The sequence below is a fragment of the Procambarus clarkii genome, chromosome 1 (genome assembly GCF_040958095.1).
Source record: "Procambarus clarkii isolate CNS0578487 chromosome 1, FALCON_Pclarkii_2.0, whole genome shotgun sequence".
Lineage (NCBI taxonomy): Eukaryota > Metazoa > Arthropoda > Malacostraca > Decapoda > Cambaridae > Procambarus > Procambarus clarkii.
The window spans coordinates 45,339,613-45,367,112 of NC_091150.1; the positions used below are offsets into that span (position 1 = coordinate 45,339,613).

Consider the following 27,500-nt stretch of genomic DNA (forward strand, 5'->3'; position numbering starts at 1 on the left):
GACGTATGAGTCACAGCCTGGTTGATCAGGTATCCTTTGGAGGTGCTTATCCAGTTCTCTCTTGAACACTGTGAGGGGTTTGCCAGTTATGCCCCTTATGTGTAGTGGAAGCGTGTTGAACAGTCTCGGGCCTCTGATGTTGATAGAGTTCTCTCTCAGAGTACCTGTTGCACCTCTGCTTTTCAACGGGGGTATTCTGCACATCCTGCCATGTCTTCTGGTCTCATGTGGTGTTATTTCTGTGTGCAGGTTTGGGACCAGCCCCTCAATTATTTTCCACGTGTAAATTATTATGTATCTCTCCCGCCTGCGCTCAAGGGAGTACAGATTTAGGCTCTTTAGTCGGTCCCAGTAATTTAGATGTTTTACTGAGTGGATTCTAGCAGTAAAGGATCTCTGCACGCTCTCTAGGTCAGCAATTTCTCCAGCTTTGAAAGGGGCTGTCATTGTGCAGCAGTACTCCACTCTAGAGAGCACAAGCGTTTTGAAAAGTATCATCATCGGTATAGCATCTCTAGTGTGAAAAGTTCTTGTTATCCAACCTGTCATTTTTCTTGCAGTTGTGACGGCTACTTTATTGTGTTCTTTAAAGGTAAGGTCTTCCGACATGAGTACACCCAGGTCCTTTACATTGCCTTTTCGTTCTATGTTATGACTTGCCTGCGTTTTGTACGTGGTTTCTGTTTTTATATTTTCAATTTTTCCGTAGCGCATGAGCTGAAACTTATCCTCGTTGAATACCATATTATTTTCTGTAGCCCATAGAAAGACCTGATCTACATCTGATTGGAGGTTTGCCGTGTCCTCTATGTTGCCAACTCTCATGAAAATCCTAGTGTCATCTGCAAAGGATGATACAGTGCTATAGGTTGTGTTCTGGTCTATGTCCGATATGAGGATGAGAAAAAGTACTGGAGCAAGCACAGTACCCTGGGGGACTGAGCTCTTCACTGTTGATGGGCTGGATTTTATTTTGTTGACTATTACACATTGGGTTCTGTCAGTCAGGAAATTGTAGATCCATCTGCCTATTTTCCCGGTAATTCCTTTTGAACGCATTTTATGTGCAATAACACCATGGTCACATTTATCAAAAGCTTTTGCGAAATCTGTGTAAATTACATCAGCGTTTTGTTTGTCTTCCATAGCATCTAATGCCATATCATAGTGGTCCAGCAACTGCGACAGGCAAGAGCGCCCTGTTCTGAAACCATGTTGTCCGGGGTTATGGAGATGCTGTGATTCCATGTATTTTGTGATCTTACTTCTTAGCACTCTCTCAAAAATTTTTATGATGTGCGATGTTAGTGCTATCGGTCTGTAATTTTTTGCCTCTGCCTTATTTCCTCCTTTATGGAGTGGTGCTATCTCTGCTGTTTTTAGTATGTCAGGGATAACGCCAGTATCTAGGCTTTGTCTCCACAGAATGTGAAGGGCCTGCGATAGTGGTTTTTTACAGTTCTTGATGAATATGGAGTTCCAAGAATCCGGGCCTGGTGCAGAGTGCATAGGCATACTGTTTATGGCTTCTTCAAAATCTAGTGGGGATAGGGCGACGTCTGATATATGATTTGATGTTGGTATCATATCCATGAAAAATTCATTTGGGTTATCAATCTTTAGTGCATTTAATGGCTCACTGAAAACAGAGTCGTACTGCTTCCTCAGTAACTCGCTCATTTCTTTGTTGTCATCTGTGAAAGTTCCATCTCCCTTTCGCAGGGGCCCGATACTAGATGTGGTTTTTGATCTTGATTTTGCATAGGAGAAAAAATATTTCGGATTTCTCTCTATTTCACTGATGGCCTTTTGCTCTCTTTGCCTCTCCTGGGTTTTGTATGATTCTTGTAGCTTGAGTTCAATTGTTTCTATTTCTCTACCTAACCTTCTTCGCCGTTCTTGAGATAGGGTGCGACTCTCAAGTTGTTCCGCGATTCGTTTTCTTCGCCTATATAGGGAACGACGTTCCCGTTCCAATCTGCATCTCTTTCTCTTTTTTCTTAGGGGTATGCGGTTTGAACATATCTCTAGTGCTACTGAGCTTATTTTTTCCAGGCACTGGTTCAGGTTTGCATTTCCTAGCTGTTCTTCCCAGTTTATTTCTGTGAAGTCCTGGTTTATTTGCTCCCAGTTTATCCGTTTATTATTGAAGTTGAATTTGCTGAAATCTCCTCCACCGGGAATCTGGACTGGTTTTGAAGGTCCATTCCCCATGGTTGTCAGAACTTCAATTAAGTTGTGATCTGAGTAACAGGTATTTGTAATCATTATGTTCCCGATCAACTCATCATTATTAGTGAAAATGAGGTCCAGCGTGTTCTCCTTCCTAGTTGGTTCTACTATTTGCTGGTTTAAGGCAAACCTATCGCACATCCGTAGCAGGTCATTTGCATGTGCCTGCTCATTTAGGCTACTTCCTGGTATTCTTTCTGATATTACTGTATTAGCCAGGTGCTTCCATTTCAGGTGCCGTAGGTTGAAGTCCCCAAGCAGGATGATGTTCGGAGCTGGATTTGTGAGGTTTTCCAAGCAGTGCTCTATTTTCATTAGTTGGTCTTTAAACTGCTGAGGGTTTGCCTCCGGTGACTTATATACAAGGACAACAACTACATTTAGGATCTCTATTTTGACTATCAGCACTTCCACCATATCTACCACACAAGTTCAGACTAAATAGGTTGTGATCGCACAGATTTGGGACTGGTGTTTGCGTTATAATGTATACTTTTGTTTGTAATGTACTGTGCTTATTTTATCTTTTACTTTTGTAACCTTTGTCTTATACTTAGATTTTAATGATTTATCACTAATAATATGTGGTAATAGGTGTGAATTTACAGAATTGTAGTCCTTTTATGTATGAATGTAATTATAAATGCATTAACTCCTGAAAAAAAAAAAACTTGAGTGCTGTATATATAAAAAAAGTGCATGCAAGCAGTTACTTGCTTGTCCCACAAAGTATGGGTCTGCCATCCAGATGGGAGCAAATTCCTGTAGTCAAGCAGGGTGACCTCAATTTACTAATTCCATAGGAAACTTTTGAAAAGTCTTCTCTGGTTAACCTGATACTAGGAAGCACTGGAGGATATCATCCAGGTAAAGTGAGCCGTCAGCTGAAATCCTACTCATTCATAAAGCCATGGTTCATCGGTTACCTGTCCTTCCCACCACCAGATGGTAGCACTGAATTACAATACATTTCAACTCATCAACCCTCCTCAGAAACTGTTTCAAAAGATGAACAAGCATAAAAATTCTTGAATCTCCTCCTCTGCCTCCTCTCCTAGACACACACACTACTATCCTTAAATGTTCGGATTGATGAGGTAGACCTTGTTATGATTCGGCTCCTGCTCTTCGGTGAAGGAAGAGACACTCAGCTGATAAGGCAACCAATAGTCTACCAGGACACTCCATATAGGGAAGGGCAGTATTGCCAGGGAGTTTGTAATATATTTGTAGCTATTAAATGGTTCAACTAATAAAAAGTCCTACATTGTGGAGTTCATAAAACAAAATAATTTACAAAACTATCATATTAACCCGCTTATCCAGAGCCCAATGATCCAAATATTTGGGTTATCTGGTGAAAATCGTGCTGGATATTTTTCTGACAAAACTTTGCCATATTCTGATAGAAATTCGGAAAACCGGAAGTTTGGCCGGTTAGTGCAGTCTGGTATAGGTTCTAAATCAAATCCAGATAACTTTCCGACGCACTTCACCATATCCATACAGAAATGGGGAAAACCGGAGATTTTGCCGAATACCTGTACTGCAGACAGGCATCAGGCCATATTGTATTAATCCCATAGAGCAGTGGCTTGAGGCGGGGGGTATGGGCAGTGTTGGAGTGGGTTGTTCCAGGGTTGGGGGTGTCGAGGGAGTCGGGAGGGTCTGTTTGGAGGGGGCATGATCTGCTATGATCCGTTTTGTATAGAATAACCAAGAATTATGTTAAAACAATTCATTACAGTAAGAACTAAATAAATATTATCCAATATTGTAACAAATACAAGTTTCTTAAATACTCTGTACAGGATGAAGACTATTTTCCTGCTAAAATTTGGGGATCTTTTCCACCTGGCAGTCTACATAACATGCCTGCCTGCCTGCCCCAAGTTGACCTGTCCAAGCCTAGTTAAGCTAAACAGGCAAGGTGCTCTTGACTCATGTTATACCACAGTGCTGGGTCATTACTGAAACATTTTTTTAAATGCCCGGTAACTTTCTTTGTTTTCATAGTAACTTTGGTAATTTTTTGCCAAGAATATGTCTGGTAGCAGCAGCAATCATCCTGAAGGTTAAGAGGAAGTAGGTTGTGTTAACACCACAGCCAACCAAATACAGTTCACTCATGTCTTCTATTGACATGTTATTTAAGTATTCATCCAACTGTGCTTATCTAGAAGTTGGACTCGTGTATCAGTACTTGAGATGAACCAAAAAGCTGATTATAAGAGAGGCCAATGAACACAGGAGGCAAACAAAATTCAATTCTTATTTAGCAAAAACAGCAAGCCAAGAACCTTCTTTGGTCCTTGGCCTCAGAGAGAGAGGGGGGGGGGGAAGAAAGAGCTCCATGCTCTTCTCCAGGACTTCATGCTCTCTTCTGTTCATTAGATCCTGGAGATCGTTTTGTTCATTTGCAGCCTTCTCTTTCTTTTCTGGCAAAGAAAGAATGAGATAGCCGGCTTCCAGAAGGGTCCGTTGGTTGCTGCTTGGTTGGCTAGGCTGGGGGGGGGGATTATGTGGCTAAGTCCGGTGGTGGCTTTATGTCGCTACCTGAAGCGACATAAACCCACATATGCCTAGCACGGACAAAGTACATTCACCAAGGAACAAACTCTCAGCATGCTGTTAGACCACCAAAACCCCTGAACCAAAATATCCACCCAGGTCATAAAAAAAAGTGGACAGAGCCACAAACAAACATCATGGGCCCAAGGGTAGACTACAGGCTTGCTAAATTTGATGAGATTACAGACAACCTTAGACAGACAACCTGCAGATAACTTGCTCCATGGCCCTGGAACAAGAAACTTGGGACACCAGAGGTACAGAGCATCCTCCCCAATATACACACAAGTTCCATACAGGTTTCTGTCACACATGTGACAGAGTTCCACATAAGAGGTTGTTCTGGAAACTGGAACATATTGGAGGGGTGACAGGTAAGCTTCTAGCATGAATGAAAAATTTCTTAACTGATAGAAAAATGAGGGCTGTAATCAGAGGCAATGTATAGGATTGGAGGAATGTCACAAGTGGAGTACCACAGGGTTCAGTTCTTGCACCGGTAATGTTCATTGTCTACATAAATGATCTACCAGATGGAATAAAGAAATATATGAACATGTTTGCTGATGATGCTAAGATAATAGAGAAGATAAGAAACCTAGAAGATTGTCATGCTCTTCAAGAAGACCCGGACAAAATAAGTATATGGAGCACCACTTGGCAAATGGAATTTAATGTGAATAAATGCCATGTTATGGAATGTGGAATAGGAGAACATAAATCCCACACAACCTATAAATTATGTGAGAAATCTTTAAAGAATTCTGACAAAGGGATCTAGGGGTGGTTCTAGATAGAAAACTGTCACCTGAGAACCACATTAAGAACATTGTGCAAGGAGCCTATGCTACACTTTCTAACTTCAGAATTGCTTTTAAATACATGGATGGTGAAGTACTAAAAAAATTTTCACGACTTTTGTTAAACCAAAGCTGGAATATGCAGCGGTTGTATGGTGCCCATATCTTAAGAAGCACATAAACAAACTGGAAAAGGTGCAAAGACATGCCACCAAGTGGCTCCCAGAACTGAAGGACAAGAGCTACGGGGAGAGGTTAGAGGCATTAAATATGCCAAAACTAGAAGATAGAAGAAACAGAGGCGATATGATCACTACGTACAAAATAGTAACAGGAATCGATAAAATTGAGAGGGAAGAATTCCTGAGACCTGGAACTTCAAGAACAAGAGGTCATAGATTTAAACTAACAAAACAAAGCTGCAGGAGAAATATAAGAAATTCTCTTTTGTAAACAGAGTGGTAGACGGTTGGAACAAGTTAGGTGAGGTGGTGGTGGAGGCCAAAACCATCAGTAGCTTCAAAGCGTTATATGACAAAGAGTGCTGGGTACACGGGACACCACGAGAGCAGCTCTCATCCTGTAACTACACTTAGGTAATTACACTTAGGTAATTACACACACAGTGGTGCAAAGGTAACAGCAAATGTCCAATGATACATCTCCAGCTGAACCAACCAAACATCAATCACCAAGGGACTATTCCAGAAACCAGATGTCTCGTACTTAAGCAGAAAGGATAGGACCGTAAGTCAAGAAACCAACATCCAGGGACAAAAGAACAAAACTCCTACTTCCAGAGGAAAGCATGAAGTTTCCCAACCATACAACCAGAAGTGAGGGCCAACAAAAGTTTGTTGCCTTGAGGAAACAAACCTGGACTGAAGAGGCAACAGAAAACCAGAGAGAGGAGAGAAAATCTCCATCTAAAAACCGAGAAGGTTTAGGAGGAGCATGAGCAGTTCAGAGGTGAAAACAAAAAATGCCCGAGACATCCAGTGAAACAGGGCTGACAAAACGTCAACAGCTAAGTGATAACACCAACAACAGTGGCTCTGCCAAGGTCAAATGATACAAGGTGAGTATTTGGCATGAGAAATAGGAAGGAAGGAAACCAACAAACCTCGTACCATTGCCTCAACGACAGCTGCAAGCGAAACACCAAAAGACTAGCCACCTGCAAACCATACAAAGAACGGCATGTGTCAAAAATTCGAAACCTGCAGATCGCTGGAGAGCCTTGAACCATTGCGAAACATCTCTGGCCAATATGCCAAAACGGGCAGAGCCAGAACCATAGAAAATGTTAAGTTTGAACAATAAGCCCAAAGAGCAGGAAACTACAGCAAGGCCTCCCTCCGACCAGGGAGGCCTGGTCAGAGACTAGGCCACAGGTCCGTTGATCCTCAGAAATTCCACAAGGTAGGTAGGCCGGCCAAAAAAAAAAAAAAGTCAATAGGAGAACCCTGTTGGAGAATGTCTCTAGTCTGAAGAGAACCTGGAATACCAACCAAACTGGAGGGAAGAGAGAGAGAAATCCCCACGGACCCCAGTCAAACCAAAAGGCATCTACAACAAGAGTCTCACTATCAGGGAATGAAGTCATATAAACTGAAAGTCGCTGGTTCCACATTGACGCAAAGGAATCAACAATGGGGCAAACAAATGTCTTACAAATTCAATGGAATGACATGTCGGCTATGGTGAAAAGACAGAAACGAGACCTACCATGAGAATGCCAGAAATGCCTCCGAACATGAGTCGCAAGCAAAGCCAAACCCCAAGTAGCCAGAATACAAGCTACTTGCAGAGTCCAGCCCCTCAAAGGAAGACCCCAAAGCAAATCCTCACAATTTAGACAAAGAACCACTGGGGAGTATTCAGAGTGGAGCCATTTAAGTTTAAGTGTGAATGATTTGAATTTTTTACTACAAACTTTAGCTGGATGATATATTCCTATGCTTCCTAGTAACAGTATTATGTACAAAGATGTTTGAAAAGTTTCCCATACTGCCCTCATCTCAAATATCACCCTGCTTAACTGCACAACTTCCCTATGCTTAGATTAGCACATATGTGTAGTATATTAGGCCTCAGATAGCATACATTAGGCCTAGAATTCCCTGGACAGATTAGATTCTTTAGCAACATTTTCATTCTCTTAGTACAGTATGGCATTTTGGTTAATTCAATAATACAAAACTTGAACTTGTTGGGGTCCAACAGTTAATGTATGTTTGAGTAAATAATTGCTGTATTATCATTACTGGAGGTTGGGCATTTTATGTATAGTGATTTTTTACACTAAGCTACAGTAATTATAAATGTACAACTATTGTTAAATACAATTCTGAATTAAATTTGAAGTACTGTACAGAACATATTCAACTTGGTTAAAAAATGCATAGTTATTATAAAGAATTGTTTATATATACAAGAGAACACTGTTTAATGCAATCAATTTATCTACAGAAGTATCAGCTTTATTTCAAATACAGTATAACCATTTGTAAATGAAATGGAAAAGGTACATGAAAATAGCTTAACTTCATATCTAGCTTACTGAAATGAAGCTGCACATCAAACTCTACTTACTTCCAAACCATTTACTCTATTCATCAATTTGAATGTTCTTAAATTATTTGTGTTGCCAAAACTGTCAAACTTACAGTACAAATTGACTAAAATTATCAAAGAATACCTTAGGGAAGGCCAACCAATGCTTGAGATCCCCCCTTTTCAAGTCATTATTTACCTGCATCTCAAGACTGGCCACACGATGCCTCAGGTTGTACGTATCCGAGGTCATCTCCTCCTTGTCACGTCTCAGCTTATCAACCTCCCTCTCTGACCTGTCCAGATCACCCTCACATACATCCAACTTTTTGCGTAGTTGGGTTAGGTCGGCCGTAAGGGAAGCTATGGTCTCGCGAGCTTCGGCAAGACTAAGCTCAAGCTTTGCTCTTGACCTACTAGAAGGAGACTGCAAGGGAAAAGATGCCAATGCTACCGCGATGCTCAACACTCAATATCTAAATTTCCAAGCAAGTAAGGTTTTGTTTTTACAGATGTTTTAAAATGTTTATAGCTTTTGTAACTGTGGAAAAACTTTTACAGTAACTTTATTTGTTTTAAACTCCTGCAGCCATACAAGCTTACGTAGCTATTGCAAGCTATTACTTAATACCATAAATAATTTTGTTTAAAATTCCATATAATCAATCATTAAATAATTAACTTTTATAATGCACCTCCTAAAACAGTGCTACTGTACTTAATACATTTTGCAGCATAATTATACTGATAAGGGGTTAAATATTATGTTTGTTAAAGTTGTAGGTTAATATGAATTATTTTGTTAGTTCTCACTAGAATGGTGGTTTTAAAATGCAAGTATTGTTGCTTGAATAAAGATACCCATTTGTGAGCAATGCCTTATATCTATTTTAGAGAATAACTCTGGACCTTCATTCCTTTAAATTAAAAAATGACACGCACAATAAAAGAAAAACACAATACAAATATGCACTGGCCACACGTTAAAGGCCACCACATAACTTAAGTGATAACCTGCTGCCGGGATACACACTGTACTTTCACAGAGGGGACAAAACAGTGTGCAACTGGTGGTGGATGAACAAGACTGATGTGTGACAGTCAATACTGTATTTAGAATATTTACTTATAAGATTTACAAAGACCTGATGAGGTACATGAAGCACAGCAGTCACAATTGCATTCATTTTTGCACACTGAAAATGAAGCAGACAGGCCAAAGCCAAGGTTTAATCCCTCTACATATAACTTTCTTCAACAAAGGCCCCCCTGTCCCAATACCCTAAGTCTTTATCCTCCCACCAACCAGTAGAGGTGTTTTTATTAAGGCCTGTCGGCCGTCTATCACTCCATCATGTTGTCTAACAACTAAATTATAAAGCCTTCCCAAGTAAGTGATTTTATTTTAAAATCTCAACACAAAAGCAGGATCAGAGCATCCTTATAAAAATACACAAGCACATACTTGACTTGAATACATGGAGCAAAGATTATTGGGGTTTGGCTGAATATCCCAGTGAGATAAAACAATAATTTTTTATGTATAGATTATATTGCTCTGTACTACCTAGTTGTACTTGTAAGGGTTGAGCTTCAGCTCTTTGGTCCTGCCTCTCAGCTGTCAATCAACTGATGTACAGATTCCTGAGCCTACTGGGCTCTATCATATCTTCATTTAAAACTGTGTATGGAGTCAGTCTCCACCACAACACTGCCTAATGCATTCCACCTGTTAACTACTCTGACACTGAAAAAGTTCTTTCTAATGTCCCTGTGAATAGATATGGTACCATGCAAGAGGCCTAGATGTATGCACACACTTACAACCTCTCCTGCCTAAATATCTAGATGTAATGCCTTCTGATGCTGCCACTGTTCTCGCTAAACCATTCCTTCCCCCTGTCCCATCCCAAAAACCTTATCCTGGACCCCTTCGAAGTGCTATATAGTCGTAATGGCTTGGCGCTTTATCCTGGCAATTCCCTTCCCTTCTAAACAGTTTCAGGCAACTGAATGCTTGCCATGACGAATGAGCAAAGGGCCCAGTTAGTTCTCATGCCTTATGAACAACCATTTTAAGAGAACATCTTCTGTATTTACCCCCTTCCCCCTTCCCATCAGAACAGACACAGCTTGTTAGCCTCAACTGGCAATATGCCTAGCAACACAAATTAAAAATAAAACCTAGCCAGACAGATTTTATCAATACTGAACAACAATCCATTTAGATAAAGAAGCTCCAGTGACACAAAACTAGGCTTCCAAAGCTTGCAAACATCGGACACTGTGGCAAGAAGAATCAGATGCCCAAGGATCATCATTATTACAACTATGCTAACAGTTTATCAAACACACAAAACGAGTTAAATTTAAATTAAGAACTTGCAGTAATTGTGAAACAATCTTACAGAAGCTTAGTTATTGGATATCTGTCAAAAACATTCCAATTTATGAGGGAAAAAAATACCATCTGATTAATACAATGGTCTAATCTTGAAGATCAAGTTCTTCAAAGTTAGAAAGCAAATCCAGATAATACTAAAAAAAAAAAAAAATTGACTCACTGCTGCCTTGAATGCAACACAAATATAAGGAACTTACGAATTTGGGTATCATGGAAGATGCAGTATAACCCTGGGTATTGTGGAAAATATGAATATGAAATAACACAGGAAGGGTATAATGAAATGTTCAAACTTGGGTACCAGGAGAAGTGCAGATGAGAAGTCACAATAACGTGGCTGAAATATGTTGACCAAACCACACACTAGAAAGTAAAAGGACGACGACATTTCAGTCCGTCCTGGACCATTCTCAAGTCGATTGTGAGAGAATGGCAATCGACTTGAGAATGGTGCAGGACGGACCAAAATGTCGTCGTCCCTTTACTTTCTATTGTGTGGTTTGGTCAACCTGGAGAGGTGTGAGCTTGGGTACCAGGAGAGGTGTGAGCTTGGGTACCAGGAGAGGTGTGAGCTTGGGTACCAGGAGAGGTGTGAGCTTGCGTATCAGGGAAAGTGTGTCCAGAGAACTGGGGAATGTGCTGTCGTGCATGAGACCAGTGCATGGGACCAGTTGACGGGCATACTCCAATAACCATTTGATTTGCTTCACAGAAACTAGTTTTATGAGACACAAGGCAATGATCACAAATAGGTGTGTTAGAAGTTAAGTATCCACACATGGAATAACCACTTGTTTATGCCCACACTACATATGTGACATATAAGATGGCAATAATTTATATTATTAGGTTAGTCTTGTGTAAAACTATAGTCTGGGGAAAATAAATTCTAGTCAATTCTGAAGATCTAGTCAGGTTACAACTACTGATGTAATTTTTGGTCGTTACACTGTTCAATAATAGGTATGTGACTGCTGTTTACTGCCTTTAAATACTGTAGAAATAGTTGTGAAGTCTTCTCCATTTTCAATACATTTATATCTGTGTTTGACTGTAAATGATTTTCTCTTTTATATTCAATCACAATCTAGACAGAGAAGTCAGTGCTGTTCATGTGACCTTAACTATGGCTTCCAAATTTAAATACCATGCAAAATAAGGTGCTTGAAGAATATTGTGCCATTTGAAAAAGATAGACCAGAAGTAGGCCAAACATTGGCAACTCGAGCCATGAGTCAGTCTTCAAAATGAGTCGTGTTCCATGTAAAGGAGAGAGACAAATCACCCACTCTTCAGTGTTGTAACAACATATCTTGGTGTATTCCAATGATTGGTGATGGAATAACTCCAATTTTAAAGTGAACAAGTTTGTACTCTTAGGAATTTCAGTCTACTTTGTTCCACAACTGAGGATCTATGCAGATAAACACAAGTACAAACTTTTCACATTATGCTGCAAGTTGATTTGTTGTGTACATTTTGTTACATAACAGCCCAATGTTAGCCAGAATGAGAAATTGGTCTCGTGACAACCAATGAAAGAAACTGTCATCTGCTGTTAAATTCCCTCAACCATCAATAACTGTTATCCATAGGTGCTGCATCCTGCATGCTAGGCCCCATTCCTTGACCAAGGAGAAATCAGTTATAAAAATTAGAAACATAATTTCAAAACTTGGACACATTAATTCTATAATACAGGCCAGTCACTATAACCTCAAATTCCAAGATTTTCAGTTTACACAGTTACAGAGCCTATACGATAGTAAGTCTATTCTTCCAAGTTTCCAAATTTGTTTTCTAACATGTCTGACCTTCCTGGAGATTGACAATGCCTAGTACCTGGTGAAGCAGGTCAAAGTCAGACTGGCTGAGATGGTGGAGGTGGTGGTGGTGATGGTGGGCGCCGGTGGCAGTGTTGGAGTGAGCGGCTCCTCTGCCACCACGCAGACGAGTCTTCAGGCCAGAATTCTCTTTGTGCAGCTCCAGATAGTCAGCCTGATTAATGCACCACATGATAACAGTCTTCAGTCAGTATCATCACTTTGGAAACGTGCACTTATCACTTTTTGGAGGATCAACTGATATTTACAGTGCAAGGCAAGTATTGTAGGTATATGACCTATTAACCATAGCTACTTACATTTCATAATTCCCTTACGTATAAACTATGTATGAATGCTACTAATTAAATACAATAATTCTTGTATATTTTGCCAATATACCTACCTATCTGCCTTGCATTAGATGACTGCATAAGTACGATTCCTTTTTCTATCATATTCTACTACATTCCACATGTGGAATATGCTAACAGCAACACTTCTTGAGACCAACACATATAGCCATAGCCATAAGCAAGTGTTTCAGGCAGTGCTAATGAATATCACTACCTGGTATTACAGTATGGATTCAGGAACTATAGGCCAGCTATTAAATATCTTGCATTACCACCAGACTACAAACACAAAAACAAGTCACATATCGATTATGGTATAAATCGATAAGAAACTCTTCAGGCAAAAGAAACTGATGACAGGTTCAGATAGTATCCAACACCCTAAATATTTTACAAAGTCCTAATGAATAGAAAATGTCAATAATCATAATAATATTATTATTATTTTTACTAATTACAATGATAAAAAGAAAATAGCTAAGCTGAACTTGAGATAACTAGAGGTACTAGGCACTTCAGATCAGTAATCCATAAGTCTACAAGTCAGTTTCTACAGTCCAGAGTCAAGCAAAGGCAGTATAAAACTGTTGAAATATTTACATTTTTTATGTACAGTAATTATTTAATGCATTAGGAGATATAACAAGAATGTTATCACAGACGAGCAAAGTTATGACCATATCAGGGTATACTAGTTATAATTTTAAATATACAAAACTAGCTACACTGTTTAACACATTAATAAAAAGGTTTCAAAATTAATCAAATATGGAAGCGAAGAGTAATGATGTACTTCTTTCTAAGCTGGTCCCTCATTGCTTCCTAGAGCCAGAGCTTATAGTCCAGGCTCTTCTTCACATTGTCCCACACAATAACAGGGAATATTTCAGATGGTCTCAGGATGAAATTAGAGAAGGGAGAGTGTCGAGTCTAACTTGAGTCACCAGTTTGGAATAATATAAATGAGGAATCAAAACCCTCAACACCCTTTGTAAGCAATAGTTATTACAATTCTAGGGACTAGCTCAAAATGGTGGAGGTGATGGTAGTGATGGACAAGAGAATCCATCACAATTAACAACACATTTCTGAGCTAATGTCAATCAGAGGATCCCTGAGCAAACTTCATATTACATGCAAGGCTACAAATATCCCAGAAAGAACCAAGCATATAAGGAAGCAATCCAGTGAGTAATCCAGTGAACAAAGCCAGCCTGAGCCACAGGAAGAAGTAGAGTACTGACCCTAGGGAACCCAACAACCAGGCACCCAAAAGAAGCCCCATACAAATCAATGGGACAAGATCTCTGATCACAGGTGGGAGAAAGAACAGGGCTATCAAATCCAAGCCACTAAAACTGGACTAAGTCACGTAGCAGCTAGAAGCAGGTGGGTTGTATATATATATACACATATTTAATAAAATCCACCAGCAATGCCCAAAGCAGTGGGCATCAGTCACCCAAAGGCACCAGTCATAGGGGCACCAGAGCCTAGAGAAATTCACTACCAAAGGACCAAAGAGCCAAATCTCAATGCCTGCAAGCACCAGGGAGAGCAATGAAAATACTCAAGGACCCAAGGGATAACATAGATCAAAGGAGCACAAAGGTAATGAAGGGCCAAACCAGGGGATCCAGGGATTCAGATCCAGAGCACAAAAACAAGAGGAAAACCTCATCCAACCAGAGAAAACTCTAAAACAGTCACCAAATGGGTCATGTTTAAGTTAAAGGAAGAAAAACAATTTGACAATCCTCTAAACCAGGAAGGAAGGGGGGATGGGGGGAAAAATGTTCTGGACCATCTTCAGATGAACCTTCTGAAGTGAAGAGGAATGGTAGTGGTAGAGCCTAGCTGGAAATACAAGCTCAGATACCACTGGAGCTCACACCGGCAGTAACTAAAGATGAAGATCTTGTGAGAGATGATAGGGGAAGAAACTAGAGGAAGCTGGGAAACCAAAAGCTGAATGGGGCTGAAGTAGATGCTGGCACTGGGGGTAAATTGACTGTGCAAAATATAGAACAAAATGCTCAAGGAAGGAATTGAAAAACTCAAAAACACCCTGAACGGGGAAGAGAGGCAACACAATATCCTCCTAGGAAACACATCACTGCAAACATAGGGGAAATGCCAGACAAAAATGAGGACTGTCAGCTCCTCTGACTTTGTGGTGACAACAGATGCTATCAACTGGTGGGGGTCAGGATAATCTACCATTATTAAGTAGCAAAACAAGCAATTAATAGTCTTGGTTGCATTTATTTGTATTGCTTGCAGAGGGTATTAATAGTATTAAACTTTGTTTTGGATAATTGTGTTGTAAGCTAGTCACCACTCTTTCTTCTCATTTTGTTAAAAGACCATCTAAAGTGTTCCTTTACAAAGTAGGAGGCAAAGTTGACAAGAGTCTAGTGGGTGATACGAATCCCGAGTGGATGAACCATATGGGCTCTGGTATAGGGACCATCCAAGGAGCCTTAACTTAGAAACGCAACAGTTTCTGGTCCTTTATAGGCAACTACTTTATAAGTACAGTATACGACTAGGATAGTATCATCAATTTAGAATTCTAGTGATATGCGAGACCAAAAGTTACAGTTTAACTTCTGCTCTTCTGATCTTTTCAAACATATAACTCGGTTTCATAAACTGTACTCTGACATTTGCCAATAATTATTCCTGGCTCAAACACTACCTATACATCATAATAAAACTCACCTGTGTCTGTTCCAGTTTGGCCTTGAGACTCTCTACCTGCGTCTCCAGGAGGTCGACCAACACAGCATCACCAGAGCCCGTTAAAGTTGTGATGCTACCTTCCTGTAATGTCAAGTTCCATTACAATATCAGTTCACATACAAAGGAATCATCTATTTGATCAATTTTGTAATCACCTTGTTATGTGATTAATCTAGCATTACTCTTATGTAAATAAAATTAACCTTCACCTTTATATTATTACTTATTAAACTTACTTACAGTGATGTACTGTATATATAATGGACTAAAATACTGTACTATAGACTACACAATGCTAAGTATACTATGGGATGCACAGTGCTATCTATACTGTATCAATAAAATAGAATGTCTGTTTGTCCATCCAAAGTAGGAGGCCAGATGATTGGGGCTCACCAACTTTCACTCATGAAATATGTGAAATATGTGGCTGTCAAAGGCCAGTTGGGGTTGGCCAAAATGCCATGTTTTAAAAGTGTAATTATTTTAAGATAATTATATAATTAGTGAAGAAACAGCTGTCAACAAACCAGAGAAACAGATAAGTCTGCAACTTGAGACGGCAAGAAATCAATGATGAGACGGATGGTAAGCCAAGACATATGGAAGAGCATCACATGACACAGATACAACAAATTAATTACTACACCATTATGCTGAATGCAACTGTAAGTCACAGAGAAAAATATTAGCACCTGAAGCACTAGACTCCCAAAATATATATGTATTGAAAATTGCAAGTCTTTATTTATTGGATAATCTCCATTATCCAATAAATAAAAAATTGTGTAAGAGTTGGATAAGATGTTATATTTGCTAATATATCCCTGAACTAACCCATACACTGACCTCTCTTAGTAATGAAGCAATGCTGCACTACAAATCTGGAAAAATACTTCAAGGCAAAATTCTCTATATATGACTTACTTTCTCTGGTTGCTGCCTGTCAACCAAGTCCGAGATGGAATGAATAGATCCAGACTCGGAGAAGCAGGACACCGACAATTCATCTTTGGCCACAGATGGGTAGTCGTCACGGGTACTACGTCGTGAGGATGGGGGAGATGATCTTGATCTCTTGCTAGACCTGGATCTTGAGTTTGATCGTGACCGTGCACGATCTGACATATCAAAAAAGTAATATAAAATGTGCATATGATTATTCATCCAATTAAGTACAAAACATAAATAAAATCATGGCATTATGTCCCTACACATCACACATTTATTTAATAAATTATATTCCAGCTTATTAGAGATGTGGAAAATGAGAACATTTGTGTGTGTCCAGGGGCCAGGATTCACCTTTGTCTTTCCTCCATCATGATGGCTTAGTCTATATTTAGTCAACAATTTATAAGCTTCTAAATGCTGTGAGGTCATTCTCGTCCAAAGCGTATCATCATTACAGACATCCTCATAGTGCTTAGCAGCTCATAAACTGTGTAATAAATGCAAACTAAGCTCCCATGATTGAGAAAAGATGTACAGGTTTCATAAATTGACATTTGTTGATTTAGAGTTCATTTTCTTCCAGCAACAATACAGTACAGTATTGCAGTGATTATTCTTCCAATTAATTAAACTTTCAGTATGTCAGAATTTAAGATCTCTTCAAATACAACAGCAAAATAAATAAATAAATAAAGCATAAATAAATAGATACAAAATTGCAGCTAATGACTTGTCAGGCAATTGGTTAAAACTACAGATATTTCAAGAACATGGACACAGAAATCCTGTGTTGTGGGGGAGAGGATTTGTGGCCAAGGGAGGTGCCTATTGGTTCACAAGGTGAAGCAGGCATAAGTGAGCTCATAGAAAGTAAAGGACTAGAGTACAAAGTTGTGCAGTATACACATGCAGGAGAAATGCTGTAAGAGAACATAAATAGAGGAAATATATAGACACAGTTTAGTATTAAATCAAGTGAGGTTAATCAATACAATTAGAATTACTGTACATACTACGAGAAATTTTGCTGGAAAGAAATATTTCAATACCCTCGATAAAATCTGACTATCATAATTTTTAATACAGTCAATTCTCTTTGAACATTTATGATTATTCTATTTGAACATTTATAATTATTCTATTAAAGAAAAAGAAACAATTGTGTAATTATACACAATTTTAACACATTACATGTACTGTACTGTCATTTGCCATTCAGCAAAAATTTAGCAAGAATACGAATCGAGACACTCAATATACAGTATTAATTGAAAAGCACAAGCTCAGACAGGGAGAAACATGCACCTTTCACCCTGGAGATAGGAGTGCGGAGCAGAGGTGGGGAGCTGGGAAGACTCTGGCTGGTAACAAGACTGAGATTGCTGCACGAGTTACTACTGGCAGTGGTGGGTGGACTACCAGGATTTGGGGAGATATGGGAGTCACTGAGAAGTGTTTTGGTACATTTTCCATCCTTCTCACCCCACTCAAAGTAATCCTCGTTGGTCTGGATGTGGCTGCTAGTAGAAGTTTCTGAGGCAGTTCGGTACTCGTCATCAGACGAAAATGCGTAGCGGCTGTTGACCGATGAGATGGACTCATTATGCACATCGCTACCCTGGTCACGCTCGGCTGCCATGCTCTCAAAATTTGAACTGAAATGGAAAATTAAATCACAATGTGCTACAGAAACTGCAAAAGCTAAACCATCAATATCCCATTTCTCACTCTCTTGGGGATCAGGAGACATTAGCTCGTAAGAAATAGGAGAGCAGATATAACTAGAAAAACAAAGATATAGACAGCTACACCAATTCAATTGCCATGTTGTCTATGATGTGTATTGTAGCATCACATACATCCACCACTCTCTCAATCCAGCTTGAATTTTTAAAAATTCATAGTTTTTAGCCTATTCTGTAAATATTAAATCTATTAAGTTTTCTGCATTCCAATATTCTCTGAACTACCAATTCTGTTCATCTTCGTCGTACTCTTTATTATCCCGTTTCTTGACTCACAACTGGGAATTTCGAGTTTCAATTCCAGGCAAGACAGAAATGATTGGGCATTTTTTGTTTCACCAAATGCCTCCATTCACTTAGCAGTAAATAGGTACTGCTAGGGAATAAATCAACTGTTGTTGCGTCCTAGGAAGGGTCAGTAGTTTGACCTTTGGGAAGGGACCTCAATACAAGTCTAATGTGTGTACATTCACAGGCTGCCTGTCCCCAACAAAATGAATTCATTAGAAACAATACCAAACCATCAACCAGGAGGCTTAGTCATAGACTGGGCCAAGGGGACATTGATCTTTGGAATCATCAACAGGTATATGACAGGTATACACTTACTAACCTATCTATGAACAAAATATTCAGCAGAGAATACAACAAGACTTAAATGTCCTAGTTTTTCTTTCAACCAACATCTTGAGGTTATCTTGATGATTTCGGGGCTTTAGTGTCCCCGCTGCCCGGTCCTCGACCAGGCCTCGACCCCCAGGAAGCAGCCCGTGACGGCTGACTAACACCCAGGTACCTATTTTACTGCTAGGTAACAGGGGCATAGGGTGAAGGAAACTCTGCTCATTGTTTCTCACCGGCGCCTGGGATCGAACCCGGGACCACAGGATCACAAGTCCAGTGTGCTGTCCGCTCGGCCGACCGGCTCCCCGGTCCTAGTGGGAAGTTATACTTGAATAAATTACTGTTAACTTTTATGTAGTGTATTGTTACACCAGTGCGGAGCAGGCTCATCATTCCTGAACACAGGTTCATTATTATTTATGGGAGTCGATTCCCCGAGCCCCAGACCTCGTCTCTTACTGGGGGGCTTTACAGTGTTAAACAATATTTATAATTAACTAGGCACAAATGTAACAAAGGTGAATAAACATTTACTTTATAACTTTAACATGGCTACCATGACAAAGGGGGCCCATAACACGTTACTTACATCATGATAGCAAGATGAACAGTGCCTCACAATATTTAGAAAGTGAAAAACTCACTTTTTCTCAACTCACCATTTTGCGTATTAGTATCAAATATAAATATTTCCTTACCTCTCTTAGTCATTTTAACAAACATAATAGAGAAAAAGTATTTAATTTTCAACACTGACCTTCAGCGCACTTCAATAAACTGCACAATTCATTCTACAAACTTTAATACAGCAATATTATTCATGTATATTCTTTTCAAGCATTCCATTCTGCTTCACAACTACTCTGTGCATCCCTTTATACCACATACTCATCTTTACCTTTAACCCATATATTGCTTCACAGAAATTGTATTAACAATCGTGCTGAAATTCATTATTCATTCAAAATTATACTGACCACCGCTGAGCAGCCTTACATACAAGTCAATGGAAAAGAAGTTTTCCCAGTACCTATTTTACTCACTTTACCATATTTCCTTCCAAACTCAACAAGTTTAACACAATTCCTTCCTCTTATTTATAATTTTCTCTTCCTCTTATCATTTCAACTTTTTTATCTACCATTTTGTTGACACATTTCCTATTAAAATGTATAATTCTGTATTTTTAGCAGTGTTGAAGCTTACCCTTGTGAGTTATGCCGGTCTCTCTTAGCAACAATCTCTCTCTCAATCTGCTCGCCAAGGGTAAGTGGTCGGTCCTTTGATTCCTTGAGATTCGCTGCATTTCTTAAAGCCTGCACCCAGTTACCTCGGATGCCTGATGTGACAGCTGAGAAGACATATTTCTTCTCTTCCCAAGTCTGTTAATAAAATACAGATCAGATTATAAATTACTGATGAGAAAATATCAGATTATCTTATAAAATGAGTCAATTGTTCTAGATGAATTAAGTAATATGAAACTTACGTGATGAAGTAAAGCATCAAAACATTGCCATAATCTTTTATGCTCAATAAAGCCGGTTCATTTTTTGTTTATCTTTAGTATTTATTTATTTATTTATATACAAGAAGGTACATTGGGTTTGTGAGGATACATAGCATGGTGTTAACATTCTTGTAAAGTCACTAGTACGCCAAGCGTTTTGGGCAGGTCCTTAATCTAACAGATAATTTTAAGTAGGTAAATTCTAGCAAAAATTATAAAGTGATAACTGGTACATTGCAAGGAAAAAAATGAGATGAGAGAGATTAGTAGGTATATTAAAGCACATCGGTAGCTCTGATTGATTGCATTGACAGCTTGACTGGTAATTTAACAGAGATTAATAGGCACAATACAGCATATTGATATCACATGTAAGATGACAGCAATGATCATAATGGTAAAGTTGTTTGGATTAGGTACATAAAGATTGGGGGATTGGGTAGCACTAGATACAGTGCAATTTTAAAGCACAAGGTAGGAAACTATGAAGATGAAATTAGGTACTTTTTGGGTTTGTTTTTGAATGAGGCAAAAGTTGGACAGTTTTTTAATTCATTAGGGAGTGAGTTCCATAGACGAGGTCCCTTTATTTGCATAAAATGTTTACGCAGATTAAGTTTGACTCTGGGGATATCAAAGAGATATTTATTACTGGTGTGATGATAATGGGCCCTATTACATCTGTCCAGGGAGAGTTTCAGAGCAGGATTTGCATTTAAGAACAGGGTTTTGTAAATGTAATTGTCACAAGAGAATGTGTGGAGTGAGTTTATGTTTAGCATATTAAGGGATTTAGACAAGGGGGGCCGAGTGTTGTCTGAAAGCAGATTTTGTTAATATTATTGTTATTATATGTTATAGATCTATCAGTTATAAATGGCCAGTGGGCAAGTCTAACAAATATGGTGGAACCTCTATTCAACAAACCTTAATTCGGAAAATTTCCAGTTGGGTGTTTGACAATTTTTGTTGCAAATTTTGTTTTAACTTTTTTGTTGGGCAAATGGCAAATCTTAATATGCCTCTAATTGTGTTTTTAATGATTTTTGTAGATGGGCACTGCATTAAAAGAAATAGTATGGAGTCTTGTGAAAGTCATTGAGCATGTTTATAATCAAATTCTATGGTTCATTTTAATTAAAATTCCCTAGTTTTTGTTCATTGATATGGGCCATTTTTCCTTTGAAAATTATATTTCAAGGCTAGGGTTTGGGAAATATGCTAGATGTAGTTAAATCTCTTTAAAAGACATGTTCTCTTGGTAGCACTTACCATAATCATGAAGCCGTAGTTTCGAGCCACATCACATTCCTCTATAGATTTTGCAACACTGAGATCAATGATACCATCTAGAATCCCGTTGTCCTCAGCACTGGGGTCACGGTAGAACATGAGGCCTGTCCCTCGCAGCACAAACCAATATTTGTTCCAGTCCTAGTGAAAATATCATCATCATCAGCAATTTTACAACCTGTTCATCTCTCTCTCTCACTATTACCCCTCTCACAATAGGCTGACATATTACTCCCATACCTATTTTCAATCTGACATACATATTTCTCTTATAACTGCATTACTACTGCATTTCCTCCTTTTTTGAGCACTCCAGTATTAAGGCCTTTATTTTAGGACCAAGTATTTATATAACAAAATTTAATTATATACATGCTAATAAAACCAAAAAACGATAAGACCTAGAATTAATTCTCATACAAACATCTTGTTGCAAAAGTTACAATATTCAAATAAAAACAGACCAGTTTGGATGGTCACAGTGGTGAAAATTAGTTGTAAAAGCTCTCTAAACTTGACACTTCCTTTCACCAGCATCTGATAATGAATGTAATCATGACAACACACGCACAACCACACTAACGATATCCATAGTCTTCAAGATGAACTTTACAATTCAAACAGAAAAGGTATTTATGAGATGTGAGTACGGTAGCCTATCAATTACAAATGAGAGTAAATATAGCAACTATGGCTGGAATGTAAAAAAAAATTGTCTGTTGCTCCCAAAAAAGAAAATTATGCTCTATTAATTTGATATAGATCAAGACAGAAGGCAGCAACCAAACCAAAAAGCTCATAGGCCTAGCATAGCATACGTATGTGCTAACTTAGGGCAAGATGAAATATATAAGGCCTAGGACAGGGTAGGTTAGGTTAGGTAGTTACTCTTCCAGGTTTTGGCATGCCTTTTTTGATACTGTATTTCAATGGTACAAAACAAACTTTTTGGAGTACAAGAATACATTTCTGTACACTCCACTAATGGTTACTATAATTACTCTTATTTTTGGAGCATGGGTTGGAGTATGGAGTTGTGTAAATGATTCTAAAATACTATAATTACAGTGAATGTGCCCCAACATATAACAAGAGGACCAGATAGATGACAATCATATTTGATTTTTTGAAGCATCATAAATCATCTTAAGCAAATATAAAATCTACTAGGAATATGAAAATTACCAATTTAAACTAAAAGTTACTAGAAAGAGATGGGAGTATTTTATAAAGCTTAACCATAAACCTAGGGAGGTTAAAAGGCTGTTTTACCTCATTTTATTTTGAACTAGGGGGTACCCAGCACTGCCCGGGTCTGCATCTCTACCTTTCTTTACTCTTTACCTATATCTGCCTGTATCTCACTCACACTCTCCCTATCTATCTAGCTAATGATCTAGCTATCTCTTCGTCCTTCCCCCCTTTCCCTTTGCATCCATTTCCCTCGAGAAGCAATGAAACAAATGTATGGATCTCAGCTGCTTTGCTTTCCCTTTCTCTTCTCTTCCTTATCCATTCTAGATTATTTTAAGTAACAACTTCACATTAATTGCATGCCATATTTCACACTTTACTCCATGAAAGACTCAGTGAAAATGGCCTAGGGGTGTTTATAATTGTTAATATTTCTAAAAGCATTTAACTTTTACCTATCCCCAACTAGCCTATGTCTGTCCTGTACCACAGACCATTCTCCCTGACACTTTTGGCAAGGCTAGCCCCAAGCATCTGACCTCCAGCTTTGGACAGAGACAGACATTCTCTCTTTTAGGTATAGATGAGGTTAATCTCACACACAAATGCATTTCAACAACATTAAGAATAACAAATGCCTGCAGATACAAATAAATGAGAACAAAGTGAATTGCCACATTGTGAATTAGCCACCAAAGGTCTCAGGTATTAAAAATGCACTCCAGCATCAACAAAGTTTGAGCCCAAGACAGACGGAGCTGGACACTCAACATATACAAACAAGCAATCTGTTAATGACAATCAGGCGACTTTCACAACACACACCCAGTGCAGCACAACACATGTAATAGCAACAGGCTGGCTTTGTTACTGATGAAAACCCGATAAAACACCACAGGTTATCTGCCCTAAACAAAATTATGGTATTAGTACATACTGTAATTGCCTGATGCAGCACATGGTAGCAACTGGATGTTACACACTTTACCAGGTCAACAAAACACTGTAACATGCAGTGAGTTATTGAAGTTGCTACAGTTCTTATAAGAACTACATATCATTAGTTAATCATTTTAATACAGTACATGTCTACTGTTAGTTTAGATATACAGTAATGTATAACATAAAAATTTTCATTGCATAAAAATAAATAAGCCGCTGCAAACCATACACAAAAGATTATCAACTCATCATAAATGTGCTTTCATTAAAAAAAAAAAAATTAATGAAGAGTACAAGTTACCTGGCTGAGAGATTGTTTCATGAGCCAACCCTTCTTGATGTACAGGAGGTCCTCCGCTGGCAGGTCTACACGCTGAAGATCTGGGCTAGCTGTGTACGGTGGTGACACCTCTAACCCACACCCATCTGGGTCTCCTCGAACCTAACAGACGGAGAGAAAAGGTGTGTATTAGACTATTTGGTTTTCAGTAACTCGTGTTGAAAAATGATAGGAATTACAAATATTTTCACAAGTACCTTTATGTAAATAAAAATTAGATTACAGTACATTCTTCTACCTTATAAATTCTCTTTGACCATTTTCATATGATACAGCACTTTTAGATAAGAGGGGCTTGCTTTATTCATATTAATACAATATGATAAAAAAGCACTTTTTACATGTCATATAGCAATCTATCCGTCTTGCCTGATGCTCAGGAAAAATATTTTCTCATTTACATTACAGTAGACATAAATACATAAGGTCTTACATGGTCTGGGTGAGAAGAATCTGTTTTATCTTGAGATGGTGTCTTTGACAGATCTGGCGAACCTTCTGTTTCATCTTGAGTGTCACACTCTCGTGTGGGCTTTACATCCCCTATTCCTGGCTGCAAAGTTTAAGAAAAATAAATAAATAATATACAGTAATATAATTTAATATATGTATATGTGCTATATATATATATATATATATATATAGTACATATACATATACACACACACACACACTTGGTACCTGCATATAAGTGGACAGTGGTCAAATGAGCTCAGTGCCATGCTGACCGTGAGGAGGCAGAAGAAGACACTAACAGAGACCCTCCATATAAAATTTAAGAAAGTGTTCATGTCTCTCAAGACCATACAGCAGATTGATAAAGAAAAGAACCTAGGCATTATGATCCACTGGTTGTTGAAAGCTGCTCTGCAAGTAGCAGCTGCAGTAAAAAAAAAAAAAAAAAAAAAAAAAAAAAAATATCTCATATCTTAAAAGAAATGAAAAAATTGGAAGATAATAATCTAAACCATTTCTTTAAAAGTTCTAATATAACTTACACAATGGGCAACAGTTTTAGAATCAATAAGCTGAACTGTAGAACAGAAAAGGAGATGATGCTTTTTCACCCATATGGTAATAAACCCATGGAATCACCTACTTACTATAAATGACTAGATAGTATTCCAGGTTCAGCTGGAAAATATCCTCAGGTAAATTACTTAGCATACACATTTATATTTATGTAGTCAACAAACCTTGGAATTCAGGTATGAAATAGATGAATTTCCTCTCAGTCTTGTGATGGAGTCTGCAATATCTTTCAGCTTCTCCTCCCGTTTGGTTTCTTCCAAGTCAGTGAGGAGCTGCCGTCTCGTCACCTCACCTGCTATAGTAAATAAATCAGTACAGTATTTCATAAAAAAATCCATGACCAGGTCTCACATTTAAGATAATAGTTTGTAAATGACTAAATTGCTGTGATGTCAATATAATTATTTTCACTGATTGTTTCTATAACATAAAATGCAGCTTAAATTAATAAAAAAATTAATTTAATGTAATTAACACTAGCTTTCCACTAAAAGTTCACCTACCAACTGGTACAGCTTTTAAATGTTCAGTGATATAATTTATACAACATAAGCAAAATTAATATAAAATTAAACATGGATGCACACACGCGCAGATCAAATACTGTACCAATTCCAGAGCACGCCATAGAATACATTAGAGGTATCTCGAGACCAAGTGAAAAAATTACTCATGAGGCTAGTAAGAAATAAAGTGGTTGGACCTGATGGATTTTCACCTTGGGTGCTATGAGAATGTGCAAATGAGTTGAGCATATCACTCCAATTAATATTCCAAACATCCTTGTGCACAGGAATCTTACCAGACATATGGAAAAAGGCAAATATATTACCAATCTATAAAAATGGTAGTTGAGAGGAACCTCTAAATTACAGACCTGTATCATTAACAAGCGTAGTAATCAAAACACTAGAAAAAAATAGTTCGAGCCAAATGGGTCGAACACCTAGAGAGTAATGACATAATAACACAGACAGACAGTATGGATTTTAAACAGGAAGATCCTGTTTAACAACTCTTCTTAATTTTTATGATAGGACCACAGAGATACTACAGGAAAGAGGTGGTTGGGTTGACTGTGTCTAGTTAGACCTAAAAAGAGACTTTTGACAGAGTCCCACATAAGAGACTGTTCTGGAAACCGGAACATGCTGGAGGGAGACATGCTGGGACCGGAAGACTTCTGATATAGATGAAAAATTTTCTAACAGACAGATGAGGGCGGTAATCAGAGACAATGTATATGACTGATGGCCTCCACCATCATCTCACTTCATGTGAGGTGGTGGTGGAGGCCAAAACCGTCAGTAATTTCAAAGTGTTATACGGCAAAGAATACTGGGAAGATGGGACACCACGAGCGTAGCTCTCATCCTGCAACTACACTTGGGTAATTACACACTTTACACTACACTTAGAAAATTGCACATGCACACACACTTCCGTGCACGCACGCACGTTATATGACAGAGTGCTGGGAAGACAGGACACCACGAGCGTAGCTCTCATCCTGTAACTACACTTAAGTAATTACACTTAGGTAATTATACACACACACACACACACACACTTAAGATATCTTACCACACACCTTACTATACTTAAGACACACACCATATCTTAAGAAGCACATCAACAAACTGGAAAAGGTGCAAAGACATGCTACTAAGTGGCTCCCAGAACTGAAGGGCAAGAGCTACGAGGAGAGGTTAGAAGCATTAAATATGCCAAAACTAGAAGACAGAAGAAAAAGAGGTGATATGATCACTACATACAAAATAGTAACAGGAATTGATAAAATCGACAGGGAAGACTTCCTGAGACCTGGAATTTCAAGAACAAGAGGTCATAGATTTAAACTAGCTAAACACAGATGCCGAAGAAATATAAGAAAATTCACCTTCGCAAATAGAGTGGTAGACGGTTGGAACAGGTTAAGTGAGAAGGTGGTGGAGGCCAAGACCGTCAGTAGTTTCAAAGCGTTATATGACAAAGAGTGCTGGGAAGACGGGACACCACGAGCGTAGCTCTCATCCTGTAACTACACTTAGGTAATTACACTTAGGTAATTACACACAGGTGTGTGGGGCCTGGTAGCCTGGTGGATAGCGTGCAGGACTCGTAATTCTGTGGCGCGGGTTCAATTCCCGCACCAGGCAGGAACAAATGGGCAAAGTTTCTTTCACCCTGAATGCCCCTGTTACCTAGCAGTAAATAGGTACCTGGGAGTTAGTCAGCTGTCACGGGCTGCTTCCTGGGGTGTGTGTGTATGTGAGGTGTGGAAAAAAAATAGTACAGGGTACGTAGTTAGTAAACAGTTGAGAGGCGAGCCGAAAGAGCAAAGCTCAACCCCCGCAAACACAACTAGGTGAATACAAC

At 38.7% G+C, this 27,500-nt stretch overlaps 1 protein-coding gene across 18 annotated transcripts in view; it reads right to left on the bottom strand.

Moving 5' to 3' along the window:
• The window catches only part of LOC138349637 (protein outspread-like), a 287,191-nt gene that overhangs the window by 11,762 nt on the left and 247,929 nt on the right, over positions 1-27,500 (bottom strand). For 3 of the 18 annotated variants that reach the window (XM_069303910.1, XM_069303783.1, XM_069304126.1), the window contains 11 exons: positions 25,286-25,416; positions 24,523-24,642; positions 24,051-24,191; positions 23,745-23,810; positions 21,593-21,754; positions 20,017-20,192; positions 17,747-18,096; positions 16,415-16,608; positions 15,467-15,568; positions 12,406-12,561; positions 8,359-8,586 (listed from right to left, as the gene is read on the bottom strand). In XM_069303910.1, the coding sequence (XP_069160011.1) occupies positions 8,359-8,586; positions 12,406-12,561; positions 15,467-15,568; positions 16,415-16,608; positions 17,747-18,096; positions 20,017-20,192; positions 21,593-21,754; positions 23,745-23,810; positions 24,051-24,191; positions 24,523-24,642; positions 25,286-25,416 (1,826 nt within the window). The remainder of the gene's footprint in view (positions 1-8,358; positions 8,587-12,405; positions 12,562-15,466; positions 15,569-16,414; positions 16,609-17,746; positions 18,097-20,016; positions 20,193-21,592; positions 21,755-23,744; positions 23,811-24,050; positions 24,192-24,522; positions 24,643-25,285; positions 25,417-27,500) is intronic. The other 15 variants (XM_069304422.1, XM_069304178.1, XM_069303968.1 and 12 more) reach the window with 9 other exon arrangements.